Source organism: Nerophis lumbriciformis, linkage group LG35, assembly GCF_033978685.3.
Source record: "Nerophis lumbriciformis linkage group LG35, RoL_Nlum_v2.1, whole genome shotgun sequence".
Lineage (NCBI taxonomy): Eukaryota > Metazoa > Chordata > Actinopteri > Syngnathiformes > Syngnathidae > Nerophis > Nerophis lumbriciformis.
This window is the reverse complement of record NC_084582.2, coordinates 3,969,414-3,991,042: the sequence shown is the minus strand read 5'-3', so window position 1 is coordinate 3,991,042 and position 21,629 is coordinate 3,969,414. Positions and strand designations below refer to the sequence as shown.

The window sequence follows — 21,629 nt, the reverse complement described above, 5'->3', positions numbered from 1 at the left end:
TAATGATATGCGCTCGGCATCATGATTTGTTTTTTCATGCTTGAAATAAGAAATTATTACTATAAAAAAGTAGTTTTATACTCGTGAGTGTTGATGACACAGCTTTGCAACACTTGATATTCTAGTTTCAAGCATGTTTTACTCAATATAGGTCATCAAATCTCAGCAACAAGCTGTAATATCTTACTGAGATCATTTAGGACCAAAAACATTTAAAACAAGTAAAACATAACATAACATCTGCTTAGTGAGAAGAATTATCTTATCAGACATGAAATAAACAAATATCATTCTTATTTGAGATATTTCATCTTACTTAGATTTCAGTTTTTGCAGTGTAGCGCCAACACTGATGGAGTATTGGTGCATGCAAAACCTGCGGGCCGGTTCTAATAATCAAATATCATCCAGGGGGCCATAGATAATTCATTCGTGGGCCGGATCTGGCCCACGGGGCTTGACTTTGACACCCCTGCTTTAGACCATCTACAATGCCCCTCCTGGTCATACTTGCCAACCCTCCTGGATTTTCCGGGAGACTCACGAAATGCAGCGCCTCTCCCGAAAATCTCCCGGAATTCAGCCGGAGTTGGAGGCCAAGCCCCCTCCAGCTCCATGCGGACCTGAGTCCAGTGTGCGCACACAAGTAGACGAAGCAGAAGAACGAGACCGTAGTCGAAGAGCGCAGGGGAGACACTTCTCCAGGGCCGATGTGTACAACACCCTTCACCTTACCCGGTAGTGGGTCTCCACAGCGGATGACTTTAGGGTGAATGATGAGTCCAGCGATTAGTTGCAAATCTTGCTTTATTGATTGCTTACACACAGCCGATCCAACACAAAACCAACTAGTCCCTCCCCGCACTCACGCTACCCCGCTCCCTCTCTTCTCTCGCCCACACACTCACTGACGTCACTCACCTCACATGCTGTCACCTATTTAAGGGCCACACACACACACATACTCTACTCTCATAACACACAGTACAGTTAGTAGAACAACTGTGTTTTCATTACTGTGTACTTGATAGGTGCCATTGCCCCGGAATTGTATTGCATTGTACTTTCAAGCACAACAATGAGTAGATGAGTGTTATGTGTGTGTATATAAATAAATAAATAAATATATATATATATATAGCTAGAATTCACTGAAATTCAAGTATTTCATATATATATATATATATATATATATATGACATACTTGCCAACCCTCCCGGATTTTCCGGGAGACTCCCGAAATTCAGCGCCTCTCCCGAAAACCTGCCGGGACAAATTTTCTCCCGAAAAACTCCCGAAATTCAGGCGGACCTGAGTGACGTGTTGACAACACACAACAACAGTGTCTACCGTAAAGCAGTTCGTCTGCCGTAAACAGCAATGTTGTGACACTTTTAAACAGGACAATACTGCCATCTACTGTACATGCATATGTGACCCACCCATAATGTGTCACATTTTTCTGTTGATTTATTTATTTTATTTTGTGGTTTGAATTCGTTTTTGGAGCTGTCATTACACATTTATCAGTATTCACATTGGTCAGTAGGGGGCAGTAGGGCGTTTCTTCCCAATTGAATGCTATCGCCTGCAGACCGGAAGTGTCTTGTCATTCTGATGAGCGCGACCAGTCTGTGAACAATTGAAACGTCCTGTGTGCTTTTTCCTCCTGTATAACAGGTTAGTTTTGGTGAATCAACTCACTGAATAATATCCATGTGATCTTTATAAGTTTAAGTACACATTCTGATGGTGGAGCCTAACTCTAAAGTGTTTGTGGGTTGTAGTTTGTAAATGAACACTGAAATTCAAGTATTTATTTTATTTATATATATATATATATATATATATATATATATATATATATATATATATATATATATATATATATATATATATATATAGCTAGAATTCACTGAAAGTCAAGTATTTCTTATATATATATATATATATATATATCTTAACCACGCCCCAAACCACGCCCCCCCGCCCCACCCCCGACCACGCCCCCGCCCCTACCCCGACCCCCCACCTTCCGAAATCGGAGGTCTCAAGGTTGGCAAGTATGATATATGAAATACTCGGGTTGGTGAATTCTAGCTGTAAATATACTCCCTCCTCTTAACCACGCCCCCCGCCCCAACCACGCCCCCCCGACCACGCCCCCCACCTCCCGAAATCGGAGGTCTCAAGGTTGGCAAGCATGCTCCTGGTTGAAGACAAGACACCATTAATACGCAATCAATTTCACACACTTTCCCCTCCCTGATTACTGTATTTTTCTGAGTATAAGTCGCACCTGCCGAAAGTGCATAATAAAGAAGGAGAAAAACATATATAAGTCGCACTGAAACTATGAAAGAAACTGCGATTTATAGTCCGAAAAATACGGTAAATGTATTTTTTTTTTTTCTAAAGCCTGCCTTTTACAAGTGGCTCTCTTCTTCCTTTTTCAGCATTCAGTATTTCCAGTATTTCATCTACGGCTTGGCCTCTTTTTTCTTCCTCTACTGCATCATGCTGTTGGCAGAGGGCTTCTACACCACCAGCGCTGCCAAGCAAACCTTTGGAGAGTTCCGGAGCACCATGTGTGGCCGCTGCCTCAGCTCCACGGTGAGAGCGGGGGCCCCCACAGTGGGGACGGGTAATGGGGGATTGGAGAGATTGGATGTGGATTAATACACATCGGTCCCGGTGGGTGCCTGTGTGGAAACTCCGCAAGCCTCTAAAAACCCCTTTTGGGGATGATGAGCGTACAAAGTGTGTGGGTGTGTGATGGTGTCGAGGGAGGAGACGACACAAAGGCATATTAAAGGAAGGTAATCAGAGGAGAGGTAATAGTGGTCACTAAATGAGGCACATAAAAACACTAAGAAGGATTAATATGACGCAGCCTGATGCTCAACCTGCTTTCTCGTCTAGTTTATTGTGATGACGTACGTGCTGGCTCTGCTGTGGCTGTTGGTGTTGGCTCTGTCGGCGCTGCCAGTCTACTTCTTCTACAACATGGACGCCACCTGCCACACCATCGACGTTCTGACTGAGACGCCGGCGAGCATCAACCAGCTGTGTGTCGACGCACGGCAATACGGTACGAAAACAAGTCAGTTTGTAGCCGCTGCAGTATATCATTCCACTAATTGGGCCCCATTCAGCAATGAGTTCCTAACTTTTTCCTCGTATCTTTCTTCCAAAGTGATTTCCCAAGAGGAGTCCATTCAAATTCATGACGTGTTCTTAAACGGCCAAATTGTTCCCACCTGCTGTTCTTATGTTGCTGAATGCCAAATGGTTAGCGCGTCCGTGTCTATCATAATTTGCATATAAACACGCCCTAAATTCTGCAATTTGCATAGGTAAACGCCCTTAATTCCCCATATAAGGGCACAATTCCGGCGGAAAAGCCAAACATCAAACACACGGAGAAAACACAAACTATCTCATTCCACTAATTGGGCCCCATTCAACAATAAGTTCCTAACTTTTCCTCTTATTTTTCTTCCGAAGTGGTTTCCTAAGAGGAGTCCATTCAAATTCATGACGTGTTCTTAAACGGCCAAATTGTTCCCACTTGCTGTTCTTAAGTTGCTGAATGCCAAATGGTTAGCGCGTGCGTGTCTACAATGATTTGCATAGAAACACGCCCTTAATTCCCCATATAAGGGCACAATTCCGGCAGAAAAGCCAAACATCAAACACACGGAGAAAACACAAACTATCTTATTCCACTAATTGGGCCCCATTCAACAATAAGTTCCTAACTTTTCCTCTTATTTTTCTTCTGAAGTGGTTTCCTAAGAGGAGTCCATTCAAATTCATGACATGTTCTTAAACGGCCAAATTGTTCCCACCTGCTGTTCTTAAGTTGCTGAATGCCAAATGGTTAGCGCGTGCGTGTCTATCAGAATTTGCATTTAAACACGCCCTAAATTCTGTAATTTGCATAGGTAAACACCCTTAATTCCCCATATAAGGGAACAATTCCGGAGGAAAAGCCGAACATCAAACACACGGAGAAAACACAAACTATCTCATTCCACTAATTGGTTCCATTCAGCAATAAGTTCCTAAGTTTTTCCTCGTATCTTTCTTCCTAAGTGATTTCCCAAGAGAAGTCCATTCAAATTCATGACGTGTTCTTAAACGGCCAAATTGTTCCCACCTGCTGTTCTTAAATTGCTGAATGCCAAATGGTTAGCGCGTGCGTGTCTATCAGAATTTGCATATAAACACGCCCTAAATTCTGTAATTTGCATAGGTAAACGCCCTTAATTCCCCATATAAGAGCACAATTCCAGCGGAAAAGCCGAACATCAAACACACGGAGAAAACACAAACTATCTCATTCCACTAATTGGTTCCATTCAGCAATAAGTTCCTAAGTTTTTTCTCGTATCTTTCTTCCTAAGTGATTTCCCAAGAGAAGTCCATTCAAATTCATGACGTGTTCTTAAACGGCCAAATTGTTCCCACCTGCTGTTCTTAAATTGCTGAATGCCAAATGGTTAGCGCGTGCGTGTCTATCAGAATTTGCATATAAACACGCCCTAAATTCTGTAATTTGCATAGGTAAACGCCCTTAATTCCCCATATAAGAGCACAATTCCGGCGGAAAAGCCGAACATCAAACACACGGAGAAAACACAAACTATCTCATTCCACTAATTGGGCCCCATTCAGCAATAAGTTCCTAACTTTTTCCTCTTATCTTTCTTCCTAAGTGATTTCCTAAGAGGAGTCCATTCAAATTCATGACGTGTTCTTAAACGGCCAAATTGTTCCCACCTGCTGTTCTTAAGTTGCTGAATGCCAAATGGTTAGCGCGTGCGTGTCTATCAGAATTTGCATATAACCACGCCCTAAATTCTGTAATTTGCATAGGTAAACGCCCTTAATTCCCCATATAAGGGCACAATTCCGGCGGAAAAGCCGAACATCAAACACACGGAGAAAACACAAACTATCTCACTCCACTAATTGGGCCCCATTCAGCAATAAGTTCCTAACTTTTTCCTCGTATCTTTCTTCCGAAGTGATTTCCAAAGGGGAGTCCATTCAAATTCATGACGTGTTCTTAAACGGCCAAATTGTTCCCACCTGCTGTTCTTAAGTTGCTGAATGCCAAATGGTTAGCGCGTGCGTGTCTATCAGAATTTGCATATAAACACGCCCTAAATTCTGTAATTTGCATAGGTAAACGCCCTTAATTCCCCATATAAGGGAACAATTCCGGCGGAAAAGCCGAACATCAAACACACGGAGAAAACACAAACTATCTCATTCCACTAATTGGTTCCATTCAGCAATAAGTTCCTAAGTTTTTTCTCGTATCTTTCTTCCTAAGTGATTTCCCAAGAGAAGTCCATTCAAATTCATGACGTGTTCTTAAACGGCCAAATTGTTCCCACCTGCTGTTCTTAAGTTGCTGAATGCCAAATGGTTAGCGCGTGCGTGTCTATCAGAATTTGCATATAAACACGCCCTAAATTCTGTAATTTGCATAGGTAAACGCCCTTAATTCCCCATTTAAGGGCACAATTCCGGCGGAAAAGCCGAACATCAAACACACGGAGAAAACACAAACTATCTCATTCCACTAATTGGGCCCCATTCAGCAATAAGTTCCCAACTTTTCCTCTTATCTTTCTTCCTAAGTGATTTCCTAGGAGGAGTCCATTCAAATTCATGACGTGTTCTTAAACGGCCAAATTGTTCTCGGCTGCTGTTCTTAAGTTGCTGAATGCCAAATGGTTACCGCGTGCGTGTCTATCATAATTTGCATATAACAACGCCCTAAATTATGTAATTTGCATAGGTAAACGCCCTTAATTCCCCATATAAGGGCACAATTCCGGCGGAAAAGCCAAACATCAAACACACGGAGAAAACACAAACTATCTCATTCCACTAATTGGACCCCATTCAGCAATAAGTTCCCAACTTTTCCTCTTATCTTTCTTCCTAAGTGATTTCCTAAGAGGAGTCCATTCAAATTCATGACGTGTTCTCAAACGGCCAAATTGTTCCCACCTGCTGTTCTTAAGTTGCTGAATGCCAAATGGTTAGCGCGTGCGTGTATATCAGAATTTGCATATAAACACGCCCTAAATTCTGTAATTTGCATAGGTAAACGCCCTTAATTCCCCATATAATGGCACAATTCCGGCGGAAAAGCCAAACATCAAACACACGGAGAAAACACAAACTATCTCATTCCACTAATTGGGCCCCATTCAGCAATAAGTTCCTAACTTTTTCCTCGTATCTTTCTTCCGAAGTGATTTCCAAAGGGGAGTCCATTCAAATTCATGACGTGTTCTTAAACGGCCAAATTGTTCCCACCTGCTGTTCTTAAGTTGCTGAATGCCAAATGGTTAGCGCGTGCGTGTCTATCATAATTTGCATATAACCACGCCCTAAATTCTGTAATTTGCATAGGTAAACGCCCTTAATTCCCCATATAAGGGCACAATTCCGGCGGAAAAGCCGAACATCAAACACACGGAGAAAACACAAACTATCTCATTCCACTAATTGGTTCCATTCAGCAATAAGTTCCTAAGTTTTTCCTCGTATCTTTCTTCCGAAGTGATTTCCCAAGAGGAGTCCATTCAAATTCATGACGTGTTCTTAAACGGCCAAATTGTTCTCGGCTGCTGTTCTTAAGTTGCTGAATGCCAAATGGTTAGCGCGTGCGTGTCTATCAGAATTTGCATATAAACACGCCCTAAATTCTGTAATTTGCATAGGTAAACGCCCTTAATTCCCCATATAAGGGCACAGTTCCGGCGGAAAAGCCCAACATCAAACACATGGAGAAAACACAAACAGATTACAGAAGAGAAATTTGTATTAAGAAGTAGGGGATGACACAAATGTTGGCAACGCCTGCATCGCTATGTGCACTATAGTGCAAATATTACAGTCCCTTTTTTTTTTACAGCAACAACAACAAGAGTTGACCTTTTCACAAAGAAAAACAAAATGGTAAACCATCGTCAAGTTTGCATAATACCTTAACTTAAATATACAAGCTGTTGAATATTTGATGATTACAATGTGTATACCTATAAATACACGAACCTGTTCAACTCTTTATGATTGGTACAATTGAAAAGCTAATACCGTATTTTTCGGACTATAAGTCGCAGTTTTTTTTCATAGTTTGGCCGGGGGTGCGACTTATACTCAGGAGCGACTTATGTGTGAAATTATTAACACATTAGCGTAGAATATCAAATAATATTATTTATCTCATTCACGAAAGAGACTAGACCAGGGGTCGGCAAACCGCGGCTCCGGAGCCGCATGCGGCTCTTTGATCACTCTGATGCGGCTCCGCAGCTAACTTGCTGTACCCCCCCATTTTTCCCGTGAGACTTCCGGATTTCAGTGCCTCTCGCAGAAAACTCCCGGGATTAATATTCACCGATTTTCACCCTTACGGCTATAATAAGGGCGTGCTATGATGGTACAACATTTGTCGCCCTCTACAATCTGTATTAACAGCGTGCCAGCCCAACACTTGTTATACAATATACATCTTCTGCTTGCTCACGTAAGTGACAGCAAGGCATACTTGGTCAACAGCCACACAGGTTACACTGACGGTGGCCATATAAAACAACTTGAACACTCTTACTAATAATGCGCCACACTTTGAACCAAAACCAAACAAAAATGACAAACACATTTCGGGAGAACATCTGCACCTTAACACAACATAAACACAACAGAACAAACACCCAGAATCCCATGCAGCCCTGACTCTTCCGGGCTACATTATACACCCCCCCCCTCTCTGTGCGTCGGTTGAGGTGGGCGGGGTTTGGTAGCGGGGGTGTATAATATATCCCGGAAGAGTTAGGGCTGCATGGGATTCTGGGTATTTGTCCTGTTGTGTTTATGCTGTGTTACGGTGCAGATGTTCTCCCGAAATTTGTTTGTCATTCTTGTTTGGTGTGGGTTCACAGTGTGGCGCATTATTAGTAAGAGTGTTAAAGTTTGTTTTTTTTATACCGCCACCGTCAGTGTAACCTGTGTGGTTGTTGAACAAGTATGCCTTGCTGTAACCTAAGTGAGCAAGCGGAAGCCCTATACAGGTAAAAGCCAGTAAATTAGAATATTTTGAAAAACTTGATTTATTTCAGTAATTGCATTCAAAAGGTGTAACTTGTACATTATATTTATTCATTGCACACAGACTGATGCATTCAAATGTTTATTTCATTTAATTTTGATGATTTGAAGTGGCAACAAATGAAAATCCAAAATTCCGTGTGTCACAAAATTAGAATATTACTTAAGGCTAATACAAAAAAGGGATTTTTAGAAATGTTGGCCAACTGAAAAGTATGAAAATGAAAAATATGAGCATGTACAATACTCAATACTTGGTTGGAGCTCCTTTTGCCTCAATTACTGCGTTAATGCGGCGTGGCATGGAGTCGATGAGTTTCTGGCACTGTTCAGGTGTTATGAGAGCCCAGGTTGCTCTGATAGTGGCCTTCAACTCTTCTGCGTTTTTGGGTCTGGCATTCTGCATCTTCCTTTTCACAATACCCCACAGATTTTCTATGGGGCTAAGGTCAGGGGAGTTGGCGGGCCAATTTAGAACAGAAATACCATGGTCTGTAAACCAGGCACGGGTAGATTTTGCGCTGTGTGCAGGCGCCAAGTCCTGTTGGAACTTGAAATCTCCATCTCCATAGAGCAGGTCAGCAGCAGGAAGCATGAAGTGCTCTAAAACTTGCTGGTAGACGGCTGCGTTGACCCTGGATCTCAGGAAACAGAGTGGACCGACACCAGCAGATGACATGGCACCCCAAACCATCACCCAACCATGCAAATTTTGCATTTCCTTTGGAAATCGAGGTCCCAGAGTCTGGAGGAAGACAGGAGAGGCACAGGATCCACGTTGCCTGAAGTCTAGTGTAAAGTTTCCACCATCAGTGATGGTTTGGGGTGCCATGTCATCTGCTGGTGTCGGTCCAGTCTGTTTCCTGAGATCCAGGGTCAACGCAGCCGTCTACCAGCAAGTTTTAGAGCACTTCATGCTTCCTGCTGCTGACCTGCTCTATGGAGATGGAGATTTCAAGTTCCAACAGGACTTGGCGCCTGCACACAGCGCAAAATCTACCCGTGCCTGGTTTACGGACCATGGTATTTCTGTTCTAAATTGGCCCGCCAACTCCCCTGACCTTAGCCCCATAGAAAATCTGTGGGGTATTGTGAAAAGGAAGATGCAGAATGCCAGACCCAAAAACGCAGAAGAGTTGAAGGCCACTATCAGAGCAACCTGGGCTCTCATAACACCTGAGCAGTGCCAGAAACTCTTCGACTCCATGCCACGCCGCATTAACGCAGTAATTGAGGCAAAAGGAGCTCCAACCAAGTATTGAGTATTGTACATGCTCATATTTTTCATTTTCATACTTTTCAGTTGGCCAACATTTCTAAAAAACCCTTTTTTGTATTAGCCTTAAGTCATATTCTAATTTTGTGACACACGGAATTTTGGATTTTCATTTGTTGCCACTTCAAATCATCAAAATTAAATGAAATAAACATTTGAATGCATCAGTCTGTGTGCAATGAATAAATATAATGTACAAGTTACACCTTTTGAATGCAATTACTGAAATAAATCAAGTTTTTCAAAATGTTCTAATTTACTGGCTTTTACCTGTACAACATGTGTCTGATCAGGCACGCTAACTATAGTCGGTGCTATATGCTGTACCACCACGGCACGCATGACGCTGACAAGCGCCTTTCATTTAAAACCTGCGTGCCGCACCAGCTTTCAAATTCCACATAAAGGTGTGGGCAGCGTCTCTGAGACCCCTGGTTATACATAGCACAAAGCACAAAAAAAAACTTTGTATGCAGTGTTATTTCATTTAAAATTTAAAAAAATGTTTGCGGCGGCTCCCATTGTTTTCTATAATTTGTGAAACTGGTCAAAATGGCTCTTTGACTGGTAAAGGTTGCCGACCCCTGGACTAGACGTATAAGATTTCATGGAATTTAGCGATTAGGAGTGACAGATTGTTTGGTAAACGTATAGCATGTTCTATATGTTATAGTTATTTGAATGACTCTTACCATAATATGTTACGTTAACATACCAGTTGGTTATTTATGCCTCATATAACGTACACTTATACAGCCTGTTGTTCACTATTCTTTATTTATTTTAAATTGCCTTTCAAGTGTATATTCTAGGTGTTGGCTTTTATCAAATAAATTTCCCCCAAAAATGCGACTTATATATGGTTTTTTCCTTCTTTATTATGCATTTTCGGCCCGTGCGACTTATACTCCGGAGCGACTTATACTCCGAAAAATCCGGTAAATAGTTTTTTATTTAGGAAAATGTTATATTTTGACAGTGGAGAAAATTACTCATATTTTATTTGAAGGAAGACCAGTATAGAAAATTATGATACCTACTTGTTTGGTAGAGAAGCACCCTTTTGATGATAAGGAACCTGTCATGACTTGATCCGGGGTGTTAGCTTTTCCGGGATGCAACGGAAAGTTGGCTCGGGCGAGACGGGAATTAAGGTACATGATTTATTTATCAAACAAAGAATAAACGAAAAAGCGCCCACTTTGGCGGAGAATAAACTATGAAACCAAAAGACTATAGCAAAAAAGTACAAACGAAAAACACGCACAATGGCGGAGAACAAACTATGAAACCAAAAAGACTACAAACATGGAACAAAAACTTACTTGGCTTGGACAAAAATAGTTGCATGAAGAATGGACATGGAAAGAAGTATCAGGCATGGACAGAGCATAAATGTGGTGAGGTCGTCAGAAAGACAAACTGACCAACTGTAGTTACAGACAGCGGTTTTTCCGAAGTGTTCCTGACCCCATGTGGTGATATCCTTTACATACCGATGTCGCTTTTTGGTGCAGTACCGCCTACGTGCAGTGATTTCTCCAGATTCTCTGAACCTTTTGATGATATTACAGACCGTAGATGGGGAAAGCCCTAAATTCCTTGCAATAGCTGGTTGAGAAATGTACTTCAACTGTTGGACAATTAGCTCATGCAAAGTGGTGATCCTTGTTTGTGAATGACTGAGCATTTCATGGATGCTGCTTTTATACCCAATCATGGCACCCACCTGTTCCCAATGAGCCTGTTCACCTGGGGGATGTTCCAAATAAGTGTTTGATGAGCATTCCTCAACTTTCTCAGTCTTTTTTGCCACTCTCATTCCAAATGAGCTAAAAAATAACAAAGTTAGCTTCGTAAAAAAATCTCGGTTCCAGACGAATTTGTGTATCTACATGATATTATGATCTAACTTCGTTTTTCACTCATTGATTTTGGAGGAGAAAAGCTGCAAAAACCACAACATGGAAGTCTACCTTTTCACTCCAGTGACTTTTCCCAGCCTCTGCTTGCTATCTAATGAACAGGAAGCAAAAAAAAGTGTAAAAATCCCAATCCTGGTGTTGTTTTCTTCCACACACACACACATCATTAGACTTTGGACCGAGGCCTGGGTGGTGTTCCGGGCGGGTAATTTATGGAGTCTGCGGTGTGATAACAGGATTGGGACTCTTCAATTTGATCTGTGATGAATGCATCCGATTAATTAGATCCGACTTGACGTCAACAGGGCTGCTGCCGTGGAACGCGGTGCCAGGAAAAGCTTGCGGGATAACTTTGTCCTCCATCTGCAAGACCAGAGAGGTGAGAAGAAGCGTCCGCATAAAGCAGGGGTGTCCAAACTTTTTCCCACTGAAAACAAAATATATGGATTTTTTAATTTTTTTTTCTTTAGGGCTCCCGGGGACCATAAAGGGTCTAAGTCATTAAAATGTTAAAAACAAGTCAAATTATATACAAACCCCGTTTCCATATGAGTTGGGAAATTGTGTTAGATGTAAATATAAACGGAATATTCAATTGAATGCACTACAAAAACAAGATATTTGATGTTCAAACTCATAAACTTCATTTTTTTTTTGCAAATAATAATTAACTTAGAATTTCATGGCTGCAACACGTGCCAAAGTAGTTGGGAAAGGGCATGTTCACCACTGTGTTACATGGCCTTTCCTTTTAACAACACTCAGTAAAGGTTTGGGAACTGAGGAGACACATTTTTTAAGCTTCCCAGGTGGAATTATTTCCCATTCTTGCTTGATGTACAGCTTAAGTTGTTCGACAGTCCGGGGGTCTCCCTTGTGGTATTTTAGGCTTCATAATGCGCCACACATTTTCAATGGGAGACAGGTCTGGACTACAGGCAGGCCAGTCTAGTACCCGCACTCTTTTACTATGAAGCCACGTTGATGTAACACGTGGCTTGGCATTGTCTTGTTGAAATAAGCAGGGGCGTCCATGGTAACGTTGCTTGGATGGCAACATATGTTGCTCCAAAACCTGTATGTACCTTTTAAGCATTAATGGTGCCTTCACAGATGTGTAAGTTACCCATGTCTTGGGCACTGATACACCCCCATACCATCACAGATGCTGGCTTTTCAACCGTGCGCCTATAACAATCCGGATGGTTCTTTTCTTCTTTGGTCCGGAGGACACGACGTCCAGTTTCCAAAAACAATTTGAAATGTGGACTCGTCAGACCACAGAACACTTTTACACTTTGTATCAGTCCATCTTAGATGAGCTCAGGCCCAGCGAAGCCGACGGCGTTTCTGGGTGTTGTTGATAAACGGTTTTCGCCTTGCATAGGAGAGTTTTAACTTGCACTTACAGATGTAGCGACCAACTGTAGTTACTGACAGTGGGTTTCTGAAGTGTTCCTGAGCCCATGTGGTGATATCCTTTACACACTAATGTTGCTTGTTGATGCAGTACAGCCTGAGGGACCGAAGGTCACGGGCTTAGCTGCTTACGTGCAGTGATTTCTCCAGATTCTCTGAACCCTTTGATGATATTACGGACCGTAGATGGTGAAATCCCTTAATTCCTTGCAATAGCTGGTTGAGAAAGGTTTTTCTTAAACTGTTCAACAATTTGCTCACGCATTTGTTGACAAAGTGGTGACCCTCGCCCCATCCTTGTTTGTGAATGACTGAGCATTTCATGGAATCTACTTTTATACCCAATCATGGCACCCACCTGTTCCCAATTAGCCTGCTCACCTGTGGGATGTTCCAAATAAGTGTTTGATGAGCATTCCTCAACTTTATCAGTATTTATTGCCACCTTTCCCAACTTCTTTGTCACGTGTTGCTGGCATCAAATTCTAAAGTTAATGATTATTTGCAAAAAAAAAAAATGTTTATCAGTTTGAACATCAAATATGTTGTCTTTGTAGCATATTCAACTGAATATGGGTTGAAAATGATTTGCAAATCATTGTAATCCGTTTATATTTACATCTAACACAATTTCCCAACTCATATGGAAACGGGGTTTGTATTTTTTTAATTTAATGCTTACAGTAAATCTTTACAGTATATCAACTTCAGGTTGATATAAAGTTAAAAAGACAACTTTGTTTTTTATAATAAAACTGAAATATGCAGTATTTCCCCCACTGACCAAAACATGCTGAAACCAATATTTGATGTGAAGTAATTAGAGCCCTAAAAAGATCAATAATGCAGGACACCATTGATTTTAATTCATTATTAATTTTGAGTAATCACAGTGAAAAGATCAATAAAATCCCATTAATTATATTTGGGATCCAAAAGGTTCCCCACTCATAAAGTGATACATTTTTAATAGTTTTTTTTTTTTTTACTTTCAACACTTAAGTTACGAGATCAACATCAGATATATTCGTCGATTTTACGTTTTGAACTATTTTTTTTTTTTAATGCTCTTTTGTCAAAGAAAACTATGTTTTTGTATGGCAACCACACCATGTATGCAATATTTTCCACATCAAACATTTTAAAGTGAAATAATTGGAGCCTTGAATAGGTCAATAATTCATTATAACATTGATTTTATTTTTTTTTGGAGCAATGGCAAAAAAAGAAAAATAAAGATAGACAAAAGAGAGAGAAAAAAACAGCCTGCATGGCAGCTTTTGTGTCAACCATACTTGCCAACCCTCCCGATTTTCTCGGGAGACTCCCGAATTTAAGTGCCCCTCCCGAAAATCTCCCGGGGCAACCGTTCTCCCGAATTTCTCCCGATTTCCACCCGGACAACAATATTGGGGGCGTGCCTTAAATGCACTGCCTTTAGCATCCTCTCTCACCTGAAAAGGAGACTATTATATATGTCTCCGTTATCCATAGCTTTATCTATAACCCATAAAGTAGGCAGGCACGGAGCTATTTCTCAGCGTGTGTTTATTCCAGCCGGCACGTTCATACACTGACACACAACATCCGGATTCCCATCATGCATTGCTTCAAAACTACGGCAAGTAGTAATGTCCAAAAACATAACAGAGACGAAGCGGAAGAACGAAGAAGAGACATGGCGACGACGAGTAAGGAGAAGAAGTACGCTTGCAAGTTCCAAAATGATCGGGAAAAGATAATTTCAGTTCATCCAGGACAGCTGGAAGGGGAAGGGGTATGTTGCCTGCACATTTTATAGATCAGACTTCTCCATTGAACACGGTGGCCGAACGGATATACTCATTCATGAACGGATTATTTTTATATATATATATATATATATATATATATATATTATTATTATTATTATTTATTTTTTTTAATTGTTTTTTTATTATTTTTTATATATATATATATATATATATATATATATATATATATATATATATATATATATATATATACATACAGTTGTGCTCATAAGTTTACATACCCTGGGAGAATTTATTATTTATTGGCCATTCTTCAGAGAATATGAATGATAACACAAAAGCCTTTCTTCCACTCATGCTTAATGGTTGTGTGAAGCTATTTATTGGCAAACAACTGTGTTTACTCTGTTTAAATCAAAATGACAAAAGAAAGTACCCAAATGACCCTGATCAAAAGTGACTTTGATCTGATAACATGCACAAAAGTTGACACAAACAGGTTTGAATGGCTAATCAAGGTTCCAATCCTCACCTGTGACCAGTTTGTTTATAATTAATGTGTGTGTGTATAAAAGGTCAGTGAGTTTCTGGGCTTCTGACAGACCATTGCATCTTTCATCCAGTGCTGCACAGATGTTTCTGGATTCTGAGTCATGGGGAAGGCAAAATAATTGTCAAAGGATCTCCGAGAAAAGGTAACTGAACTGCATAAAACAGGAAAGGGGTATAAAAAGATATCCACGCAATTGAGAAGGCCAATCAGCAGTGTTCAAACGCTGATTAAGAAGTGGAAAATGAGGGATTCAGGTAGACCAGCAAAGATTTCAGCCACAACTGCACGGAAAATTGTTTGAAATGCAAAGAAAAATCCACAAATAACTTCAGCTGAAATACAGGACTACCTGAAAAATGGTGGTGTGGCTGTTTCAAGATGCACAATAAGGAGGCACTTGAAGAAAAATGGGCTGCATGGTCGAGTCGCCAGAAGAAAGCCATCACTCCAAATGACTTTGTTCCAGAAGTTTTGAGGCTTGTCTCTTTGCTGTTTGGCGTAACGTAAGCAGGATACTTTGTGACATTTGCGCAGAAATGGCTTTCTTCTGGCGACTCGACCATGCAGCCCATTTTTCTTCAAGTGCCTCCTTATTGTGCATCTTGAAACAGCCACACCACAATTTTTCAGATAGTCCTGTATTTCAGCTGAAGTTATTTGTGGATTTTTCTTTGCATTTCGAACAATTTTCCTGGCAGTTGTGGCTGAAATCTTTGCTGGTCTACCTGAATCCCTCATTTTCCACTTCTTAATCAGCGTTTGAATACTGCTGATTGGCATTCTCAATTCCTTGGATATCTTTTTATACCCCTTTCCTGTTTTATGCAGTTCAATTACCTTTTCTCACAGATCCTTTGACAATTATTTTGCCTTCCCCATGACTCAGAATCTAGAAACATCTGTGCAGCACTGGATGAAAGATGCAATGGTCTGTCAGAAGCCCAGAAACTCACTGACCTTTTATACACACACACATTAATTACAAACAAACAGGTCACAGGTGAGGATTGGAACCTTGATTAGCCATTCAAACCTGTTTGTGTCAACTTTTGTGCATGTTATCAGATCAAAGTCACTGGGGGATGTAAACTTTTGATCAGGGTCATTTGGGTACTTTCTTTTGTCTTTTTGATTTAAAAAGAGTAAACACAGTTGTTTGCCAATAAATAGCTTCACACAAGTATTAAGCATGAGTGGAAGAAAGGTTTTTGTTAGAGATGTCCAGCCGATATTATCGGCCGATAAATACGTTAAAATGTAATATCGGAAATTATCGGTATCGTTTTTTTATTATCGGTATCGTTTTTTTTTGTTTTTGTTTTTTTGTTTTTTATTAAATCAACATAAAAACACAAGATACACTTACAATTAGTGCACCACACAAAAGGGTTGTTTCTTTCCGTTATTAATATTCTGGTTCCTACATTATATATCAATATATAGGGTTAGGGTTAGGGATACAGTCCGTAAGCACACATGATTGTGCGTGCTGCTGGTCCACTAATAGTACTAACCTTTAACAGTTAATTTTAATAATTTTCATTATTTACTAGTTTCTATGTAACTGTTTTTTATATTGTTTTACTTTCTTTTTTATTCAAGAAAATGTTAAAAAAATCTTATTTTATTGTATTTTTTTTTTTTTTTAAAGTACCTTATCTTCACCATACCTGGTTGTCCAAATCAGACATAATAATGTGTTAATTCCACGACTGTATATATCGGTTGATATCGGTATCGGTAATTAAAGAGTTGGACAATATCGGAATATCGGCAAAAAGCCATTATCGGACATCCCTAGTTTTTGTGTTATCATTCATATTCTCTGAAGAATGGCCAAGAAATCATAAATTCTCCCAGGGTATGTAAACTTATGAGCACAACTGTATATAAGAAATACTCCCGTGAAATACCCCTCGAAAGTAAAACTTTGTTTTTTGGACATGTAAGATGAACACTTAATGAATATCCTACTGGTGGCTTGTAAAAAGACCATTACTAGGAAATGGATATCCCAGGAGAGCCCAACTTTGAAGCAATGGATGGAAACAACAATGGACATATATAAAATGGAGAAGATAACTGCCTTTATTAATTATAAATTGGAGAAATTTACTTCATACTGGGAAAATTGGGTCAACTATGTCACGCTCCATAAACCTGACTTTAATTTTTCGAATTAGTGATTGTATTGCCAAAAAGAAAGGGAAAGAAAAAAGATAAAAAGAAGAAGAAAAAAAAAGGGGGATTACTCCCTACAAGTGTATATGTAGGTATGTATATATATGTATTTATATATTTATATATATATGTATGTGTGGGTATATATGTATTAGAGATGCGCGGTTTGCGGGCACAACCGCGGAGTCCGCGGATTATCCGCGGATCGGGCGGATGAAATTAAAAAAAATTAGATTTTATCCGCGGGTCGGGTCGGGTCGGGCGGTTGAAATAAAAAAAAATTAGATTTTAAATAGATTCAGGCGGGTGGCAGTTAAACCAATTCGGAAATATATATACATAGTTAAATGTTGTTACCCACATACGAAAAACAAGCAGGCACCTGCTGCATATGCCACAACAGAAGAAAAAAAAAAAAAAAGAGATGGACACTTTTACGGAGCGGAGAAGGGACGCCTCGCCGGGGTCCGGAACCGAGGCCCCTTCCCCCGAGAGGGCCCCACCGGGAGCCGTAGCTGAGGCGATCCGCGAGAAGGGCCCGACGCACGTCCAGGGTCACCACCGCACCGACACCCCGCCTCGTCCGCCTTCGCAGCAGGTAAGCAGCTTACCTGCCCGCCACCCCCGTGGCCGGGGGCTCGTAACAGGGGTCACTCCGCGCGCTCCGCCCGCGCAGCTTACCTGCCCGCCACCCCTGTTGCCGGGGGCGCGTAACAGGGGTCACTCCGCGCGCAGTGCGCTCACGAAAGGGGTGGGGCTCACCCTGGTTGATATAGACAGCAGGACGGTGGCCATGGAAGTCGGAACCCGCTAAGGAGTGTGTAACAACCCACCTGCCGAATCAACTAGCCCTGAAAATGGATGGCGCTGGAGCGTCGGGCCCATATACCCGGCCGTCGCCGGCAGCGAGACGCGCTTGGAGGTGCGCTCAGCGCGGCTCCCATATGATTGCGTACTGGTGTGCGTCTGGGTCGTGACAGCGTGGCACGCGAATGTCTGTGCTGCATTGGATCAGTCTCCTTTCTTTAACAGGCAAAAGCTTTATAACCTCACTAATGCCTTGCATCGTCTATATTAGATATATAACAACGGGCGGGTGCGGGCGGGTGCGGTTCTGATCAAATGTTAGTTCGGGTGGATGGCGGATGGTTGACGACTTTCTGATGCGGTTGCGGATGAAATAATTGCCTATCCGCGCATCTCTAATATGTATATATATATATATATATATGTATGTGTGGGGAAAAAAATCACAAGACTATTTCATCTCTACAGGCATGTTTCATGAGGGGGGTACCCTCAATCGTCAGGAGATTTTAATGGGAGCATTCGCATACCATGGTTTATATAGGGCACAGAGTGGGTGGGTACAGGCTGGCCTAGGGGCGTGGTGATTGGTTCATGTGTTACCTAGGAGGTGTTTCCGTCTATGGCGGCATGTTGTTACAATTTCGCTGCGCTTGTTGAGGGATGACAGGTCTGGACGGTAGATAATAAACAGTTTCTCTTTCAAGCATAGGTTGCATCTTTTATTACCACTATTGTAAGGTGTGCTGGATGCAAGAATTTGCCATGTTATTGAATATTCAACATTATTGTCTTTGAGGTCCCAAATGTGTTTGCTGAGTTCTGTGGTATTTCGCAGGTTTTTGTTCCTGAAAGAAGCCTTGTGGTTGTTCCATCTGGTTTTGAATTCACCCTCGGTTAATCCTACATATGTGTCGGATGTGTTAATGTCCTTGCGTATTACCTTAGATTGGTAGACAACTGATGTTTGTAAGCATCCCCCGTTGAGGGGGCAATCAGGTTTCTTTCGACAGTTACATGCTTTGTTGGTTTTGGAGTCGTTCTGACTGGGGGTCGACGGCTCATTTGTAATTGTTTTGTTGTGGTTTGAGATGATTTGTCGTATATTGTTCATGCAGCTGTAGCTCAATTTGATGTTGTTCTTGTTGAATACTTTTCTTAGGTTGTTGTCTTTGGGAAAGTGTTTGTCAATCAGGTTGACACACATACATATATTGCGCTCTACTACGGTATCGAGCACTATTTTTTGGATAACCTTATTAAGACATATATATATATATGTATATATATATATATGTGGGCATCTGTTTATATTTTATGTATTATTATTTTATTTATTTATTTATTTATTTATTTATTTATTTTTTTCCCCCTCTCTCTTTGTTTATTTAATTGATGTATTTGTAGATATTACTTCGTTTATTTGTTGTTTCTTTCTTTTTTGGGGGGGGGGGGGGGGGGGGGTGAGTGGTATGGGTGGGATATAAAAAAAAATATCCTGACATTTAGGGCAGACAATAGATATATGATTGATGTGAATATGATGTAATGGATAGGAATGTCTGATGCTGGATGTCAATAAAAATAAAATGGAAAAAAAAAAAAAAAAAAAATACTCCCGAATTCGGAGGTCTCAAGGTTGGCAAGTATGGTGTCAACATTGCATATTTTTCTAGTTAGATTTCACCTCATTCCACTTTTTTTTTTTTTTTATGTTTTTTTTATTTATTTTTGCTATAGCATTTCCAGAATGTGTGGCGGTTCCGGTAAACATTTAATCAAGGCCGCAAATCAATCAAGGTCAATCAATCAAAGTTTACTCATACAGCCCTAAATCATGAGTGTCTCAAAGGGCTGCACGTCTCAAATGGCCCCCCCCCCGGGGCCGCACTTTGGACACCCCTGGCGTATAGGGACATGGTTTATAGCCACTGATGCAAATCCTTTCCTTTCAGTACCAAATGACCTACGACCTCTACATCGCTGCCTTCGTCGGCGCGGGCATCACTCTCATGGCTCTGGTGAGTGATTATCCCCTTCCGTCGGGGTCATTTTGAAAGTATTTATGGCTCATGTGACGCTCCGAGCGGAGGCGGCGAGGCATCTCAGGCCCGCATGACTGATGACTTTTTAGACTGTCGCTCTCTGTTCCTTATTCTCAGCTGACACAAACATCATCGTAGTCGCTGTAATGTCTGCCGCCGCCGTCGTCCCCGGCCAGGCGGATGGCGCGGCCATTATACTCCCATGCCCCATTACATAGGCTATTACACGGGCGGGATCCAATTAATGTCCCCGGCAGTTAATCATGGTGTCTTTGTTTTGTCGTCTAATGACTCCTGTGTCTGCTGTTCTCTTCTTCCAGCTGACCTATACTGTGTCAACCACCTATAACTTTGCCGTCCTGCGCCATCTGGGGAGGAAGGGCATAGGTGCACGGTGTTAGGCTGGCCTGCTTCCTGAGATTTAAAGGGACGGCAGCCGGTTTTTTTTCTTCCTTTTCATCACTTGTGCCTGACACGGACTTTCCTCTTCCTTTTTTCTTTTGTTGAAAAATTGTATTGTTTTACTTTTTTTTTTTTTAAATTTTTTATATAGGGATGGTGACCAATGTTCCCTCTAAGGTGCGCGCCTGTGCAATTGCACACTGCTCAAGCGTCCTCTGCGCACGGCAAATCTATGCCACGCACAAAATCAAATAAAAAAATAAGCGCATAACAATTTTCGGCACGACACGGACACGACAGAGAAAACAGTTTTCGTCATCATTGTTCAAATATTGTAACGTCTGTCGAGGCGCTTTGAGGACATGAATTCCATCCATCACTTTACTGAGCAAAACTCTTTATTGTCGGCCATAAACACATCACCAAAACATTAGTAAAAGCAAAACTGGTCATTTTCTGCAGTACAAACCAGACCCCCGGTACCTCTGGATTGGCAGACCGGGGTGGTGGTTCCTCTCTTTAAGAAGGGGAACCGGAGGGTGTGCTCTAACTATCGTGGGATCACACTCCTCAGCCTTCCCGGTAAAGTCTATTCAGGTGTACTGGAGAGGAGGCTACGCCGGATAGTCGAACCTCGGATTCAGGAGGAACAGTGTGGTTTTCGTCCTGGTCATGGAACTGTGGACCAGCTCTATACTCTCGGCAGGGTCTTTGAGGGTGCATGGGAGTTTGCCCAACCAGTCTACATGTGTTTTGTGGACTTGGAGAAGGCATTCGACCGTGTCCCTCGGGAAGTCCTGTGGGGAGTGCTCAGAGAGTATGGGGTATCGGACTGTCTGATTGTGGCAGTCCGCTCCCTGTATGCTCAGTGCCAGAGCTTGGTCCGCATTGCCGGCAGTAAGTCGGACACGTTTCCAGTGAGGGTTGGACTCCGCCAAGGCTGCCCTTTGTCACCGATTCTGTTCATAACTTTTATGGACAGAATTTCTAGGCGCAGTCAAGGCGTTGAGGGGATCTGGTTTGGTGGCTGCAGGATTAGGTCTCTGCTTTTTGCAGATGATGTGGTCCTGATGGCTTCATCTGGCCAGGATCTTCAGCTCTCACTGGATCGGTTCGCAGCCGAGTGTG

The 21,629-nt window shown here is 41.6% G+C and overlaps 1 protein-coding gene across 2 annotated transcripts in view; it reads left to right on the top strand.

Annotated features, from left to right (window-relative positions):
- plp1a (proteolipid protein 1a) overlaps positions 1 to 21,629 on the top strand; it is a 50,329-nt gene that overhangs the window by 22,224 nt on the left and 6,476 nt on the right. Inside the window, exons 3-7 of one of the 2 annotated variants that reach the window (XM_061927722.2) lie at positions 2,457 to 2,613; positions 2,923 to 3,091; positions 11,646 to 11,719; positions 20,010 to 20,075; positions 20,420 to 20,631. In XM_061927722.2, the coding sequence (XP_061783706.2) occupies positions 2,457 to 2,613; positions 2,923 to 3,091; positions 11,646 to 11,719; positions 20,010 to 20,075; positions 20,420 to 20,500 (547 nt within the window). In that variant the 3' untranslated portion in view covers positions 20,501 to 20,631. Of the gene's footprint in view, positions 1 to 2,456; positions 2,614 to 2,922; positions 3,092 to 11,645; positions 11,720 to 20,009; positions 20,076 to 20,419; positions 20,632 to 21,629 lie in introns of those variants that run through there. The other variant, XM_061927721.2, reaches the window with a different exon arrangement.